Source organism: Venturia canescens, chromosome 1, assembly GCF_019457755.1.
Source record: "Venturia canescens isolate UGA chromosome 1, ASM1945775v1, whole genome shotgun sequence".
NCBI classification, from domain to species: Eukaryota; Metazoa; Arthropoda; class Insecta; order Hymenoptera; family Ichneumonidae; genus Venturia; species Venturia canescens.
In genome coordinates, this window is record NC_057421.1 from 40,655,028 (window position 1) to 40,673,401 (window position 18,374).

At 39.6% G+C, this 18,374-nt stretch overlaps 1 protein-coding gene across 1 annotated transcript in view; it reads left to right on the top strand.

The window, feature by feature from the left end:
- The window catches only part of LOC122408149 (uncharacterized), a 1,237,064-nt gene that overhangs the window by 1,158,426 nt on the left and 60,264 nt on the right, over positions 1 to 18,374 (top strand). The window contains exon 24 of the mRNA XM_043414787.1: positions 57 to 250. Coding sequence (XP_043270722.1) covers positions 57 to 250 — 194 coding nt within the window. The remainder of the gene's footprint in view (positions 1 to 56; positions 251 to 18,374) is intronic.

Here is an 18,374-nt window from a genome sequence, read left to right on the forward strand (position 1 = left end):
GAAATTTTTCTAGTGTTATCCCCAGATTCTATTTTAATGATTTGACAACCCAACAGACAAACGATGGAGCTGGAATGTTTGCAGCGCAGACATAGATATGAACTGGAGAAGTTTCAACAACATCAGTTGCAACTACTGATACAACAACAACAACATCAACAACAACAACAACAACAAAAACAGGCAAGCTCACTCGATCAGAATCAACATCAACCATTGTTGTATCACGCCGAGGGGACTCCTGTATCTGGTAAGCATAATTTATCTAGATAGGATAATGAAATGAAAAACTCTACCGGGGAAAAATAATTCGGACAATACGGTTATGGTATTTTTGTATTCATTAAGTCGTTGGTCCAATAGAAAGTGGCATTTTGCTCTTATGAGTAACGTTAATATTTTGTTTAAGTTTCTTAGTTGTCCCGTAAAAATGAATCACTATAAAAATACTTTAAAAAAATTAAAAAAAAACGGCAAGTATTAAAAGACCACGCCCTTAATTTCGAATGAATATTATATTTTCGATAAATTAAAAATTTCTTTTCCCATTATTTATTGCTATACTGTAACGAAACGCTCTTGCCGACCTGGCCTGAACGCCGCCACGCGTCGGTTTGAGCTACCTTAATTTTAAAAGGAGCAGGTATGAAAGAAACGTGAGAACGCGGAATTTGATTTTGAAAGATTTAACAAATTCGATTTATTCAATTTTGATTGATTTTACAGGATAAAATCGTTTTTGATTTGTTGTCGTGAAATGTTCGCGATCGCGCTCGCCAATTGTGAGAAATTTTGTTTCACTCGCCGTTTCGAATTTGAACAATTTTTAATTTACGCCTTTTTCACCCATTTTCAAAATAAAAAGTAAAACGGTTTCGATAATTCAAAGTTTTTTTGATTTTATACAATAAAAAAAATTTATTATTACTATTATTATTAATTTGCAGCGATATGATCTCAAATTCGTACCGCGACCTCATGGATTATCGATAATGTTACGGAATTTACAAAATTTACAAAAATAAAGTTTTAGGTCTGACTCGGGCTCAGTTGTGACAAGTTTGAACTAAAAAAATTATAATCAAGAAAATTTACAGAATTTACAAATTCACAAGTTAATTTACAAAAAAAAAACCATTCCTGTTTCTAGCAAGCAAAAGAAGAAATAAATATAGATTAAGTTAAGGAACAAACCCCAGGCTCTGGGATTGAAACGTCACCAAATCGCTCCGAGATCCTGAGCATCTGCAAGGTTAGGTAATTTACTGTCCACGGGCTCTGGGATTGAAACGTCACCGAATCGCTCCGAGATCCCGTGCAACGGAAATTTGGAAACTTTAGAGGTTAGGTGCGGACCCTGACTCTTGGATTGAAACGTCGCCGAATCGCTCCGAGATTCCAGGCATCCAGGAAAAATTAGGATAATAGGTTAGGTTGCGTGACAAAATCAGGAAGAATGTTTGAGGTGAGCCTTTTTGTTCCGAGTCAGAATTTTGAGGAAGGATTGCCTGCCGAATGAGTCGCGCAGCGCTTCTTATACCCGTGTCCCCACCATAAAATTATCAAACGCCGAATTTTCGGTTTTCGGATCGGTTCTGCGCATCTTTTCGTAACGGGACTCGCGATTGGCTCGTTGCCATGATTCGCACTCTACTGTTAGTCGAACGGACTAACATCTGATGCCCGGTCTACCGCTTTTTATGATTTTCAGCTTATTGCGATTTTCAACAACGAAAACTTCAATTTGATCAGTTATCAAGAGACTCGGTAGAGTCTCGGGACAAGTACATTGACAACCCTGTCGTCTGCTGGCCCGAGGCTCTCGCCGAGACTATACTTTCTCTGAATAAAACGATTCGCGGTGGTGGGGGTAAAATTGGCATGTGATTTTCTTGATTATTTATTTTCTTCTTTAATTTGGCATTGTTACTTCATTTCATATGATTCGAATAATTACAATCGCTAAAAGTCACGTACGCGTCCTATAGCCCATTAACGCTCTGCTCGCGCATGCGTCACAGTTGATTTTTACATTTTTCATTTGTGATTAGATTTTATATTATCAATTTGACTCATGAACATTCTTCTTCGATTCATTATAATTTTCCGCTTCATTCGAGCTTTGTTACAATATTTTACGAAATCGCGTTGAATTTTAATTAACAAAAGAGAAAAATATGATAGTTCGAGTTTTTAATACGCAGCGCCGCTAGTGTCGCGCTCCGCCGCTTGTATCGGGCCTTTGTATTGCCCTCCAGTACGGCCGCCGCCGGCCAGCAGTGACGTGTCTAACCGGTCATTGTACGCGCTCGGTCAAAACATCGCGCCGCGTCGCGATGTTTTTCGAGGTTAGGTTCGGGTTCTAGTCGATTCAGGTCGTTCAGGAGGATGTTACGTCACAATACACATAGAAGGATGATCAAGATTAGAAAAAATAAATGAGATCATTCGAACATAGTCAAGAATTTTGAATAAATTTCGGTTTCTGCAGAGAATCGTGTTACACCTGTAACCATCGACCCACTGTTCATGGCTGTATGTAAAGCAATCCCACCTGTTTATCCCCTCCCTTTTCTCGATATTGCTCCTAATGCGGAAATTAGGAGGAGAGAAGGAACCGCTAGCCTGAGGACAGTCAGTCGGCTCTAGGCAGCCACGATAAGCATCGACTTCCTTCGAATATAATTCAAGACAAATACAATAGTGTACCCCCTGTTGACATATCTGTATAATTTCGCCTATATATATTGTAACAATGATATTCCCGCGGGGGTACGATCACGTCCCTTCTCGGCTCACCCGTCTTATCCTCTCGCACCACTCTCCGGCCATGAGAGTAAATTGGGCGCCAGGTACGAAGTACCACCGATTACTCGACTTTTAATTTATCCGCTCTCAACGATGGTAACATCAAATAATATAATGTACGACACAGAAGGAACGAGAGACACGAGTGACCGAGGACGGTCCGGCTACTCAGCTCATCTGAGATACTGAAAGGTAGAGGGGGGATCCTTGGGGAAAAGGTAGCAATTCGCAACGCAAAAAAATGAGCCAAGACAAAGCAAAATTTAGGAAATAGTTCAGACTTTATTCGAAATTACCGAATAAGCTAGAGTACAGGAAAAAGATAAATTATGACGGAGGTAGATTCGATACAAAATAAAATTCGGGCGCGCCCGAATTAGTCAGGTAATAACGCGGATAACGATTCGCCTCGTGGTTTCCCGGGTGCCGTAGGTAATCGACAACCGATGCTCTGGTGTGCAGGTAAAAGGTAATCAGCCACCCGCCAGGCGGATGCTTTAGGTAAAAGGTAAAAGGTAAGCAACGCCAGGACAGCCGGTGCCTTAGGTAATTCAAGGTAAAAGGTAATTGACACCCGTTCGATCGCGAGGAGTCCGGCAATACGCGACGAAAGGTAACCGAAGATAACAGCGGAACGAACTTCGGCCAAGCGCGAGGTAACGCCGAAGTTCCTGCGCGTTTAGTAGAGGTAATGCGAGCTGACGCGATTAGAGAATACGGTAAAATAGGGAAAATGAGCGTCGGATTAATATTTGCGAAAATAACAAAGGTAATGCAACAATACGATGTAATAATGCTCGCAATAAGGTAACAGAAAATAAGGTAAGCGTCACACGAAATAAAGAAAGAACAATATAGGCGAATGTAAAAATAACGGTTGAAAAAGATCCGATACGAAAGACAAAATAGAACGCCGTATAAACGATGCTCGCCAGCGCGAGCGAGAGAGACAGAGCGCAAACAAACGCGAGGTAACATGCTGGCTAGAGCCTCGGCGCGTACAGGGAGAGAGAGAGAGAGGCGTCGTCGCGTGGAATATTCCAGCGCTCACTACGCAATTTCACAAAGACTCGAACTCTATAATTCACTCTACGTTAACGCGAAAACTTTAAAGATATAACTTTAAAGAATTAACTGAGACCAAATTAATAACGAAACACTAATCAAGCTGAGCCCCACAAAACGACATGATCCAAAGACTGGAAACACGGGAAGTCTCGGCCGCAATCTCGCTCGACACTTCACCCACGTGTCCCACTAAAACGCCACATAATCTATAAGAAACCGGAACTATATTCCGAAACAATAAGAGAAACGAAAAGGGCTCAACTGGACCAGTGAATTCGGTGGAGATAAAGAGTTGGACTTACCGAGGAACGCGCTCGCTGCACAAAGGGATGGCTCGTCGGACTCGGCCTGGCCGCTGACTCACCGGTACGATGTTCGAAATTAGACTAATTGTGCGTGCGAGCGGTCCTCGCGATTCGGCGTTGTCCCCACCACCGGGCCCAGGCACTGCAGCGCTCTCACGCTAGGCGCGAGCCCGAGCGTGCGTGGACCCTTGGCTCGCGCTTTCGCGCGGGGTTTTTAAATGAGGAGCACGTAAGGAACGTAATTTTAATTATGCCTTTTGCCCGAACCGATTGATAACTACTCACCTTTTGTTTTCACTTCCCTCGCTCACTCGGAACACTCCTCTCGACTTGATAGCCGCGATCCGGGTGTCTTTCCTCTTGGGGATCCGGCGGGCAGCTCTGGAAGGACGAGGGGAGGCCTCCCTCACGATTCCGGACGTCACGGAGACGTGGTGGGCCCACAAAATAAACCACCAGGTACAACAGCACCTCGTCTCCAGAAAAACTCCCCCAGATCCCACCTGACGAGGCGCCGGTTCACACGGACTGTGACACCCAAATCCACGGCATTGCGGGCGGTGCAACTCTGGGTTGCTACAGCGGGAAAGACACGGGCGGCGTTCAAAATATGGCCTATGCCAACGTGCTCTTTCAGCCGCCCGCAAGTCGAGAGTGTTATTCGATGCTCGTTGACGGTGTGAGAGGAGCCATCCTTATGGGCGAGATTGGTTCAAACAATCGGAGAGCTTTAACCAAAATAACACTGGTGGAGGGGCCCTTGGCGGGGCGACAACACCAAATCTCTCCAATATCGAACGAAGCTGTCAAAATAAACGTCATTAGGACTCAAAGCAAGCAGACTAAAATTCTCTATCTCTCTTCTTTGCACGCGGAGGTAACAGAAGGTAAAACAGGTAAATTTCGCTAGCAAGGTATAATACACGGGTTACTAAACTAATACTTAAAGATACGTGACGCTGAGTCTCGTTCCGAACATCGCCCAGTGAGTCGAGGGGCGTCCAAAAATGGACCGTAAATCCGGTCCACTGGTCGACACAAATCGTACGAGTGGCGGGGCAGAAATGTCACGTCACAATATATGTACAAACAGTGTGTCAGTTTTTGATCGAATAAACAGAGTTTCGACATTACGAAGTGCGTGCGGGATAAATAAAAATAATTTGCGTCTTCTAACGAAGTGCATATTACTATTTATTTTGTTACAATTTGTGATATACTATACCGGTATCAAAACGGCCGCGTAAATGTAGTCTGTGATCTGTGTGTGAAAAAGAATATAAAAAATGTGCGATGCATATGTCAACGAAACTTTTCAAGATTTCATTATTTTGTTCGATTGGAAATAAGTGTTAATTGAAATGATCCTTCAATTAAACCAGAGTGCGAAAAATATTGTTCAGTGTAAATATATCGTCAGTTGCATTGTTATATATCATGTGTAAATAGGTTATATATTGTAACGTAGATTTTCCCCGCGAGGGTACGATCCAGTCCCTTCTCGGCTCACTCACCTCGCCTCGCGCCACTCTCCGGCTACGAGAGTAGACTGGGCGCCAGGTACAAAGTACCGTCGAATTATTCGACTTGATTTTTGTCGATTCTCGTGATGGTAACGCAATACAAAATTAGAGTGTAGAAGGCACGAGGGAAACAAGTGACCGAGAACGGTCCGACTACTCAGCTCATCTGAGATACAAAAAGGTAGAGGGGGGGATACGTGGGGCAAAGTAGCAGTCACGAAACACAAAAGAAATAGCCAACAACTAAATACAAAATTCGAAACAATATGCGCCATTTATTAACAGTTTGCACGGAGAAATCAATTGTACAAGAGAAAAATGTGAGATCGCGAATTAATTGTTAAACAGAATAATATCTCGGGAGACAATAATTCGGATTCGCCATTTAAACGGAACAGAAGAATACTCGGAAGAATGATAATTTTTAATTCGCCGTCGCGTTGACCCTATTTACAAGCAGGTAACTAAACGTCGCAAACGACCTACCCGAGTCCGAAAGATAACTACAGGCAATAGGTAATAGGTAACTGCTATGACGGAAACTGTAACACATTGATCACCACGGCAGGGTAGGCAACAAAGTGATCACTGTGAGACAATCCCAGATAGATTACGCGGGTGTCGTAGGTAGCGCAAAGGCAAAAGGTAATCGACACCTGGTAATTTCCTACCCAATAATTCATCCGCGAGCTAACCTACCACACGGCGACAGAGATCATGAGACGTAAGAGTCCGCGATTCGAAACAATACATGACGCAACGCGAAAGGCAAAAGATAGGCGAAATTACGATCGACGACGGAGAATAACGTAATTTACAATAGAATATCGCAAGAGAGGTAACAGCAAATACGTCGATAGCGAGACAGGAAATAATACAATCGGATACTCGAAAGAATGCGCAATATAAAAGGAACGAACGAAAAATACTGACAAATAAGGTCCGGGTTAACCGCCGTACCTTCCGAACGCGACAATGAGATCGAGAGAGACACAACGAAAACATCGCGCGGCTAGCGCGCCCACTAGAGTTCTTGACACGTGCAGGGAGAGAGAGAGACAAAAGAGAAAATGAACGTTACTGCGCGATATATTCAGTGCTTTATCAAAACTCGAAAGACTAATCATTCACATAATTTTTACAAGATCGACAATCTTCTAGGAGACCAAATCAAGAGCGAATTCTCTGGTAGAGTTGAGCGTCTAAATAAACTACACAAAAGATCGGGACAAGGGGAGTAGCGGCCGCAATCTCGCTCGCTACTTCGCCATACATGTCTCCCTCAACGAAAATGCCACCAGGCAACAAAACTCAAAAGAAACCGGAACTAAATTCTGAAATAATACGTTCAACTCCCCCAAAGAACACGAGGAGAAAGAATAGCGGGCTTACCGAGGAGATCACTCGTCGCACACGAAGAAAGACAAAAGAGACCTGGATGACTATAGGCTCGGACTTCTGACTCGCCGGTGAGGTGATCGGAACAAGACTCATTGTGCGAACGAGTGGTCCTCACTATTCGGCGCCATCCCCACCACTAGGCCCACGAACCGCAGCGCTTACCCGCTAGGCGTGAACTAGAGCACGGGCTCAAGTCCACGCTTTCGCGCGAATTCAAATCTCGAAGCACGACACGTCGATAATTTACCTCCCTGTTGCTCTCGCCTCTCCCGTCCACTCAAAACATTCCTCCCAACTGGATTACCGTGATTCGGAAGCCTTTGCACTTGGGGATCCGGCGGGCAGCTCTAAAAGACCGAGGGGAGGCCTTTTCACGACTTCGGACGTCTAGAAGCCGCGGTGGGCCCACGACAAAAACCACCAGGCAAAACAGCACCTTGGCTCCAGAAAACTCCCCCGAATCCCACCTGACGAGGCGCCGTCTCGCACGGACCGTGGCACCCGAATTTACGGTGTAGCGAACGGTGTAACTCTCGGTCACTACAGCGGGAGAGGCACGGGCGGCGTTCAACGAATGGCCTATGCCAGCGTGTCCTCTCAGCCGTCCGCTGGTCGAGAACTATGTTCGTAACTCGAAGACGGTGTGGGAGGGTGTTTCTCGCGAACGAGATCGGGTCGAACAACAGCAAAGCATCGTCACAATAAAAGACGGTTCGCGAAGCCCAGACGCGGAGGCGACACCAAACATCCCAAAATGACTACGAAATTTATACTGAAAATAAACGACAAATTAAACGCAAAATAGACACGAAATTCTCTCTCTCTCTTCCTGCTACGTAGGTAATAAGTAGCTAAATAAAACTAGAATCTCTCAAATCGGCAATGTAGGCGGTTATTCGGATTTACTACAATAATTACGCAACGATGAGTCCGGCTCCGACCAACACCCGACGAGTTGAAAAATCGTGAAAAATGGGCCGTAAATCCGGTCCACTGGTCGACACTACTCGTACGAGTGGCGAGGCAAAATGTCACGTCACAATATATACAAATTAATAAAAGAAAAACACACGGAACTGTTAGAATGATGTTAGAAACTTTAAATTGAATAAATGGCTTCTAATTTATTTCTTGTGTCATCATTACTTTTAAACATTCCTATATTTTGCTTGATATTATATAAGTTACTATTAATTCGTTGCCTGAGATGTGTCCTCTGATTTTCTACTACTTCTCCATGCTGATTGAGGTAACATGATTCGAGAGATTTCTAGCCATGATATTTAATTGCACATTTTGTAAATCATATTTTTTAAAAAATTTCTGGTCTTGGTATAAGTATAGTTATTCTTTTTCTACTTGGTCTGTCGAGTGATAAATTTGGAAACTTGTTCCGGAAAGCCTTTGGATGCTTTTTTTTCTGATGATATGAAAAGTCGTATCTTCGGAATGCAGTGGGTAAATACAAATTTTGACAATAGAACTTATGAAATGACATGTGTGTTGAGTATTCCCACTTTGCAAACTTCAAATGTGGAATTATTAGTGAAAAGATTCATTATGACAAGTCTACAGTTGCTCAGTTTTGGATACGATCAAATATAATGCCTGCCAACATCCATGGAAATATACAGAATTTCTATATGCAATGTACGCTATGTCATTTTAATGAGACATCATGAATTTTGGCAACTTTTCATTATAATGCTGTAGATTCGGATCATTGAAATACAGCAAAGATCTACAAACTATACAATTTATATAGTGTGCCATTCATTTTACTTTTTGACTCTAACTGTAACATATATATAAAATGGAAAATTCATTACCAAAGTCTCCAGTTGCTCATTTATGGATAGATTTGAAATTGCTGTCTTCGAAACTCATTGCGCAGATACATTGAACCGCAGCAGATACCTGCGAACTCTGAAATTTCTGTGGATAAATATATATGCGACGGATCACCCCTTATCATTGATTATGGTAATATGTAATGGAACTTGGTTCGACAAGTATTTAAGTGTTCCTTTTCAAATAGTATTGAAGTTTGTATGACTGATATACAGCGAATACCTCCAAACTTTCATATTTCTGTGTCGCAGCTTGTGTGCCAATCATTCAAATTATTTACTCCAACCGTAACATGTAATCTGGGAATTTAACCCCAAAAGTCTTCAGATTTTCTAAATTCCTAAATTTTCCTTTTTCTAAATTCTTCTCTGAGTTTTTAAATTTCTAAATTAATTTCTAAGTTGTCCTGAAATTGTTTTCCTCCAAAATCAATGCAGGTACCGTAAACCTCTTTGAATTCTGTTGCTCTGTTGAATTCTGGCATAATAAATGTTAGTAGTTGTCTGGTGCTTTTTTTCGGTAACTGTCAAACTGTAGACAATTGGACCGCAGCGGCCACTTGCAAACTTTGAAAATATTTTTGATCAGGGGTACGTTTTGGATAACACGAAAATCTCTAGATGCAGAATGCAAAAGCGACATTTAAAAATATTCAATTCTGTTGGATTTGTTGTGCATTGAATTTTATCTATCTTTCACTTGAATTTTGGAGAAAAGAGATAAAAAAAAATCTGTTCTATTAAAGAAGTCTCTACTTCTCTTCTTTCTTGGTATGAAGATTTGGGAAAAATCGCCAAAGTTTAAGAATAGATCCATGGCGATAATTTTTCACATCAAATTTCACGAAAAATCGATCTTTATTTGACGAAACAAATGTTACAAGCCGAAAATCATATCTCGGCCTCCAACCCGCTTTTCACCTTACTCTTGGGTTCCTAATTCACAAAACATATTAGAGTACGAGGGAAAAAATCGCCAAAGTACGAGGACGGACCTGTGACGAAATATTTCCAGTGCAATTTTGACGAAAAATAGGTCTTTTCTCGTGAAAACCAATGTTACAAGCCAAAAATCCTATCTCGGCCTCCAACCCGGTTTCCACCGTGCTCTTGGGTTCCTAATAGACAAAACACATTAGCAGACAAGGGGTAAAGTCATCAATGACCAAGGTCAAATCGGTGCCGAAATATTTTCAGTACAATTTTGATTAAAAATAGGGCTTTTTTAGTGGATACCAACGTTATAAGCCGAAAATCATATCTCGGACCGCTACCCGCTTTCCAACGTACTCTTGGGTTACCAAAAAGCATAACATATTAAAGTACAAGGAAAAAATCGCTAAAGTCCAACAATAGACCTATGACGAAATATTTCCAGTACAATTTAGACGAAAAATAGTTCTTTTTCGTGGAAACCAACGTTATAAGCCGAAAATCATAACATAGAAAAAAGACTCAGAACCAGGAAAAAAATTCTATAGAAATAATAAACGAAAAATTGAAAAGTTCAAAAAAATTCAACAAAAATAAAAAATAATCGAAAAAAATTCTGTAAAGAAAAATGAAAAATTTTCAAAAAAATTCATAAATATTGGACAAATTGAAAAATGTACTATCCAAGTTACATGCAGTATCAAGAGACTCGGTAGAGTCTCGGGACAAGTACATTGACAGCCCTGTCGTCTGCTAGCCCGAGGCTCTCGCCGAGTCTATACTTTCTCTGAATAAAACGATTCGCGGTGGTGGGGGTAAAATTGGCATGTGATTTTATTGAATTACGAAGCTCAGGAGCCATTTTGCAACTTGAAAATTGAAGTTTAAGCCAATTGAGTAATTCTCTTTCGTTTCCGCCCTAAATCAGCATGATCGGTGTTGTAATTGCTGAGAAAAAACTTTGCACGGGCTCAAGATTATGCAAAAGTTACCAACATATTCAAGAATTTATGCGTCTGTATTTATAAACATCATCAAAGGCACTTTGATGCTCTCGAGTTTCTGATTCGTTGGATCTGACGACATCCATGTTTAGACGTTGTGATTGGTTGTTGAAATTAGTTGTTGATGATTGGAAATCTGACGTCAACTTCATAACGTAGCAGACGGCGCAGCTCAGCTGGTAACAGCAGTCATAAATTCGACCGATATACATATATATATGTACAAACCATGTGTCAGTTTTTGATCGTATGAACAGAGTTTCGACATTACGAAGTGCGTGCGGGATCAATAAAAAAATAATTTTCATAATGTAAAGAAGTGCATATTACTATTTATTTTGTTATTTGTGATATATTAAACCGGTATCAAAGCGGCCGCGTAAATGTAGTCGGTGATGTGTGTGTGAAAAAGAATATAAAAAATGCGCGATGCATGTATGTCAACGAAACTTTTCAAGATTTCATTATTTCGTTCGATTGGAAATAAGTGTTAACTGAAATAATGCTTCAATTAAACCAGAGTACGAGAAATATTGTCCAGTGCGAATATATTGTCAGTGGCGTGGTTATATATCATGTGTACATAGGTTATATATACGAATAAATAGAACAAAAATACACGCAACTGTTAGAATGATATTAGAAACTTTAATTGAATAAATGTTTTCTAATTTATTTCTTGTGTCGTCATTATTTTTAATCATCCCTATATTTTGCTTGATATTCAGTTTGGCTCTGCCCTCTCCGATCCTTGTTTTCACCCGCTCAGTTTGCAGCGGATCGATTCATATTATTAATTTGTTCCCTAATATGTGTTCTATGATTTTCTACTCCTTCATGATGATTGTGGTAACATGATTCGAGAGGTTTCTAACCATGATCTTGAATTGCACATTTTGTAAATCAGATTTTTAAAAAAAAATCTGGTCTTGGTATAGTGTGTAGTTATCTAGAGTCGCGGTAGTGACTCAAAGACAAGTACATGTATGACGTCGCTGCCAGAGACTCTTTACAGGAGCCATCGCTTTTCTACTTGTTTCGAAAATTTCTTTCTTCAATGAAATAATAATCACAGAATTTCAAAGGATATTTCAACTTGACGTATTTTTTATTTATTTTTTTCTATCGATTGCGACCTCTTGTAACTCTGTAGCTTAACGCATTCGAAAGATATTAATTATTATTTTTTTAATTTCATCAGAAAATTGTGCATTTTTTCGCACACATTTTTGATGTTTATTTGTTTCAAGAACTAGGGATATCTGGTTCCAAACATATTTTGTATACCTATATATTTCCGTGTCTGACATTTCTATTATGTGCATGAAATAATGAGGTTGGAACGCCGTCAGTGTCCAAGTTGACCTAACATCGTGACCATGGATGACACCTATATATTAGGGTGTGTCGTTTTAGGGCAACATTTTTTTTTTTCAATTGTCACTTCAAAAGTGTTTAGATTATACTCAAAAATAAAGCCTCGCGCAAGGAGACTGTTGTCAGAAAATATTTAGAGGTCCCTCATCGACCTTGAAGTATGCACATTTGATTAACATTGAAAATTTGTTCATTTTTATTGTTTTAAGTCCTCTTCAGCCTGATTCCATTTCACGGCTTTTTCTTCATAGTATTTTGAAGAGTATTGATTGCTCTACAAAAAAAGTCTCTTGATCGAACTCTTTAAAACCAACCGTTTTCGAGTAATTAATTATCAAACCAGATTTTGTATAAAAAAAGCTTATATAACGAATATGGAGGAAATTCAATTCACGACGATTTTTTTTTCGAAAAATTCAGTTGTCTCGAAAATTATTTAACAAGACTAGATGCTATATCTCAAAGCCTAGTTTTTCGCTCAGAACATTCATTAAAAGAAATCATACACAGTCAAAGGAGATCAATGCATGAAGAAGCAAAAACGACAAGTATGTAAAAATTACTTGTTTTGGTACACCTGTTTTCGCCGTTGTTCCCTCATGCGACGCATCTGTGAAGAATGATGTGTTGCAGCAGTGTCGTTTAGCGGTCGTCAGTAGAGAAATTGTCCGTTAGACCCTCGTGAATTGGCGTTGCAGTCGCTCAACAATAAGCGTTGCAGTCGACGGACGATTTATCTACTGATTATCACCAGACGGCGCTGTTGCACCACGTCTTCTATCAGAGATGTGTCACATGAAGGCGCAACGAAGAAAACAGATGTACCAAAACAATTAACTCTTACACGCTTGGCGTCTTTTCTTCTTTGTGTATTGATTTCTTCTATTTTGTACGTATTTTGTACTGGAGTTCAAAAAAATATCAAAGCGCGTGAAGATAAAATGGAAAAAAAATCGAAGAGAAAGTTCTTTTTCTTAATCGGGTTTGAATCTAAGAAGGTCAGTGAAGACAGGCTACCAAGTTATCGGGAGGTTCTAAGCGTATTTATGTTCAAACACACTACGCAACATAATACGATACACCAAAGTGCCAAATTTGCTGCAAACGAACTAAATCGTATCTGGGGTAGATTTCGTATTCCAGTTCGCCAAACAGCCCATATCATATTTTCATTGAAGAAGCTCTACGAGAGATATAATAAGCTTAAAAAAAATATGAAAAGAAAAAAGTCCGTCCAACAAAAACAACACGAAGCGGAATTTTCTCACAAACTAGATTGGTTGTTCGATATCGCTCGTCACGACGCTCTTGAAAATCTTAATGAAGTCCAAAAAGAATTTTTGTCTACAAGTCGAGATGGAAAAGTTCGTAATGGCCAACCAGAAAATTCAATGGAAGTAGACGGAGCCAAAACTTCTTCTGCGGCGAACGACATTGGTATGGAAATGTTCATTTTAAGAAACTAATTTGTCGTATATCATTTCTTTTAATTGATGTTTCTTTTTATATACCTCGTAGATTTAAATCAAAAGTTGTCACAATGCTCAGTATCTGAACAAAGTAGTCAAGCCTCTGGTTCAAGTGAATTGCAGCGTGGTGTATCAGACTTTGCAGATGAAATACCACAGCCAGCAGTTAAAAAAATCAAAATTATGACTGCAGGTCTAGCAGCTGCATTAGATCGAACAGGAACCTCCAGTAGAAGTGCAATGCACATACTTTCTGAGGTTATTTCCTCATTTGCAGTGAATGTTGAGGATGTGAATTTAAGTACGAGTTTGATTCACAAAAGTCGAACCAAATTCAGAAAACAGGAAGCAATGCGAGCGAAAGAAACTTTCCAAAAAATGGATAGCTCTTTAACAGTTCATTGGGACGGAAAGTTGCTCCCTGCTATCAATGGATCGAAATTTGAGGTTCTACCGGTTATCGTAACAGGACTCAACTCTGAAGAATTACTTGGAGTACCGAAACTTGAGAAGGCTACTGCGCTAAATCAAGCTAACGCTATCATCAAAATATTGACTGAATGGCGTTTGACGGACCGTATAAAAGCATTGTGTTTTGACACAACCAGTGTGAATACCGGTAAAGAGTGAAAATTTGTTATTTCAATGAAGACTTCAGATGTTTTTTCAATGATTGGAATCATTTTATTTCTTCTACGATCACTCCTCAATACGGGCACTCCCGATTTTTTTTATACGATCGTAAAAATTGTAAAAACTGTAAAGGTCCTTTCTAATCACCTATATCGTTTTTTCTTTTCAATCTTTCATGAATGGAAAAATCATCAATATACTCTTAATAGATAGCAGTAAAAATATAATGGATATTCATTTCTTATTTAATCTATATAATAATCACATGGAATGTCAAGTACAGAAATTTTTTCTTCTATAACATTCGGTCAATATTTTTTACATTGATGATATTTATCGGGAAAAATCAGCACTGAAACCGTGAACTATGTTCGAACTAGATTGAAAAATTGCACCATTCAAAACTGTTACTTTTATTACGGTTGACTGTTATTTTTCAAACAATTTTTTGTTAAAGGAATTCGAAATGGTACTTGCAAAATTTTAGAAGAAAAATTGCAAAAAAATCTGCTATATTTACCTTGTCGCCATCACATTTACGAATTGATCCTCCGAAGTGTGTTCGTTGTTGTTTGGCCAAATACGAACAGTCCAGATGTTCCAATTTTTAAAAGATTTAAAGAAAATTGGCAAACACTGGACTTGAGTACATTTGACGTTGGTATACACGATGAAGAAATTCGAGAAATCATTAATGATAAAGAGAATGAAATTGTTGATTTCATCGATGATCAATTTCAGGTATTTATGCTTTGTATTAAATAACATTCAGTCTGTCATCATAGGATCGGAGTTATAGTTAAGCGCATTTTTTTTCGTCGAATTGACTCATATTACAGATTAGTAATCTTTACCCTTTAGCTGCATCATCCACGAGATGATTATAAAGAATTCCTCGAATTGGCGTATATCTTTATGGGACGAATACCACCAAAAGGAATAAAATTCAAGGCTCCTGGGGCTATGCACCATGCGAGATGGCTTTCTAAGGCCATTTACTGTTTGAAAATCTTCGCCTTCAACAAACAGTTCCACATGAAGAAATCGGAAATGACCGGCTTACGAGACATTTGCCTTTTTATCATCTTATTTTATGTAAAATCATGGTTTAATGCTCCGTATGCGATAAAAGCACCCCTTCAAGATTTAGAATTGCTCCAAAGCTTTATTAAATTCAAAACAGTCAACGAGAAAATTTCCACAACTGCTAGCTCAAAATTATCCTGCCATTTATGGTATCTAAGTGAAGAGCTATCAGCCTTGGCACTTTTTAACGATAACGTGTCTCGTAAGGATAAATTGGCAATGGTGGATTCAATAAAAAACAAACCCAGTTCGTCGACCAATTTAAAACGTTGTGAAGTTAGAAAGGATGATCTACAATCAATGCTAACGAAAAATTTAAGCGATTTCGTCACACGCAAATCAGTGGAAATATTTCATGCATTTGAATTATCGTTTCAATTCATCGTTGAAGATCCAGAAAAATGGAAATTCAATCCCGAATACCAAAACTGTGTTGAGGTTTTTAAAAGTTTGAAAGTAGTGAATGACACTGCTGAACGGGCAGTAGCCTTAGCTACAAAATTTAACGGTCGTTTAACGTATGATGAACAACAACGTGAATATCTGCTGTTGATGGTTAAAAACCATCAAAAAAAATATCTGACAAATGTGTCAAAGAAAACATTTGTTGACTCGAAGTAAATATACATTCCATGATGGAAATCGAAACAATAAATTAGGCCTCATAATTTGTTATTCACCTTGAGCTTCAAATTGAGGTTTTTTTATTAAAAATTTGGTTTGATCATTAATTACTCGAAAACGGTTGGTTTTAAAGAGTTCGATCAAGAGACTTCTTTTATAGAACAATCAATTTTCTACAAAATACTATAAGGAAAAAGCCGCGAAATGGAATCCGGCTGGAGAGGACTTGAAACAATGAAAATGAACGAATTTTCAATGTTAATCAAATGTGTAAACTTCAGGGTCGATGAGGGACCTCTAAATATTTTCTGACAACAGTCTCCTTGAGCGAGACTTTATTTTTGAACATAATCTAAACACTTTTGAAGTGACAGTTGAAAAAAAAAAATGTTGCCCTAAAACGACACACCCTACTATATATATTGTGATCGTGATCGTGATGTGAAAGCTCACTGATTTTAGTGCGCAGTAACTGTGTTAGTGGTATTTTAATTCAATAATCATTTAGTAATCATACATTTATTATATACTAAAGATATCATGAGCATGATATTGTGTTAGTGGTGTTTTGAACTCAAATTCGAATTCTATTTTTTTGAGAAGTGCTGGTGAGAATGCGGATGTGAAATTGTACTTAGGTCGACGGCTCCATGGTTTTCGATGTCTAGGACGACGGATCCATGGTTTTCGATGTCTAGGTCGACGGCTTCATGGTTTTCGATGTCTAGGTATATTTCTCCATAGTTTTCGATGTCCAAGCATATTGCTCCATGGTTTTCGATGTCTAGGTATACTTCTCCATGGTTTTCGAAGTCCAGGCATATTGTTCCATAGTTTTCGATGTCTAGGTATATTTCTCCATGGTTTTTGATGTCTCGGTATATTTCTCCATGGTTCTCCATGTCTAGGTCGACGGGTTCATTGTTTCCGATGTCTAGGTAGACGGCTTCATGGTTTTCGATGTCTAGGTATATTTCTCCATGGTCTTCGATATCTAGGCATATTTCTCCATGGTTTCCGATGTCTAGGTCGACGGGTCCATGGTTTCCGATGTCTATGTCGACGGCTTCATGGTTTTCGATGTCTAGGTATATTTCTCCATGGTTTTTGATGTCTCGGTATATTTCTCCATGGTTCTCCATGTCTAGGTTGACGGGTTCATGGTTTCCGATGTCTAAGTAGACGGCTTCATGGTTTTCGATGTCTAGGTATATTTCTCCATGGTTTTCGATATCTAGGCATATTTCTCCATGGTTTCCGATGTCTAGGTCGACGGGTCCATAGTTTCCGATGTCTATGTCGACGGCTTCATGGTTTTCGATATCAAGGCATATTTCTCCATGGTTTCCGATGTCTAGGTCGACGGGTCCATGGTTTCCGATGTCTATGTCGACGGCTTCATGGTTTTCGATGTCTAGGTATATTTCTCCATGGTTTTTGATGTCTCGGTATATTTCTCCATGGTTCTCCATGTCTAGGTTGACGGGTTCATGGTTTCCGATGTCTAAGTAGACGGCTTCATGGTTTTCGATGTCTAGGTATATTTCTCCATGGTTTTCGATATCTAGGCATATTTCTCCATGGTTTCCGATGTCTAGGTCGACGGGTCCATAGTTTCCGATGTCTATGTCGACGGCTTCATGGTTTTCGATATCAAGGCATATTTCTCCATGGTTTCCGATGTCTAGGTCGACGGGTCCATGGTTTCCGATCTCTATGTCGACGGCTTCATGGGTTTCGATGTCTAGGTATATTTCTCCATGGTTTTTGATGTCTCGGTATATTTCTCCATGGTTTTCCATGTCTAGGTCGACGGGTCCATGGTTTCCGATGTCTAGGTAGACGGCTTCATGGTTTTCGATGTCTAGGTATATTTCTCCATGGTTTTCGATATCTAGGCATATTTCTAAATGGTTTCCGATGTCTATGTCGACGGCTTCATGGTTTTCGATGTCTCGGTATATTTCTCCATGGTTTTTGATGTCTCGGTATATTTCTCCATGGTTTTCGATGTCTAGGTATATTTCTCCATGGTTTTCGACGTCTAAGTATATTTCTCCATGGTTTTTGATGTCTAGGTATATTTCTCCATGGTTTTCGATGTCTAGGTATATTTCTCCATGGTTTTCAATGTCTAGGTCGACGGATTCATGGTTTTCCAGGTCTAGGTCCGTGGCTCCATTGTTTTCGATGTCAAAGCAGATATCAGCCCCAATAATTTTTTTGCCACGAATTTTGATAGTTATTATTCATTCTCCGAAAATTAGAATCACAAAGAACACTATTGTTATTT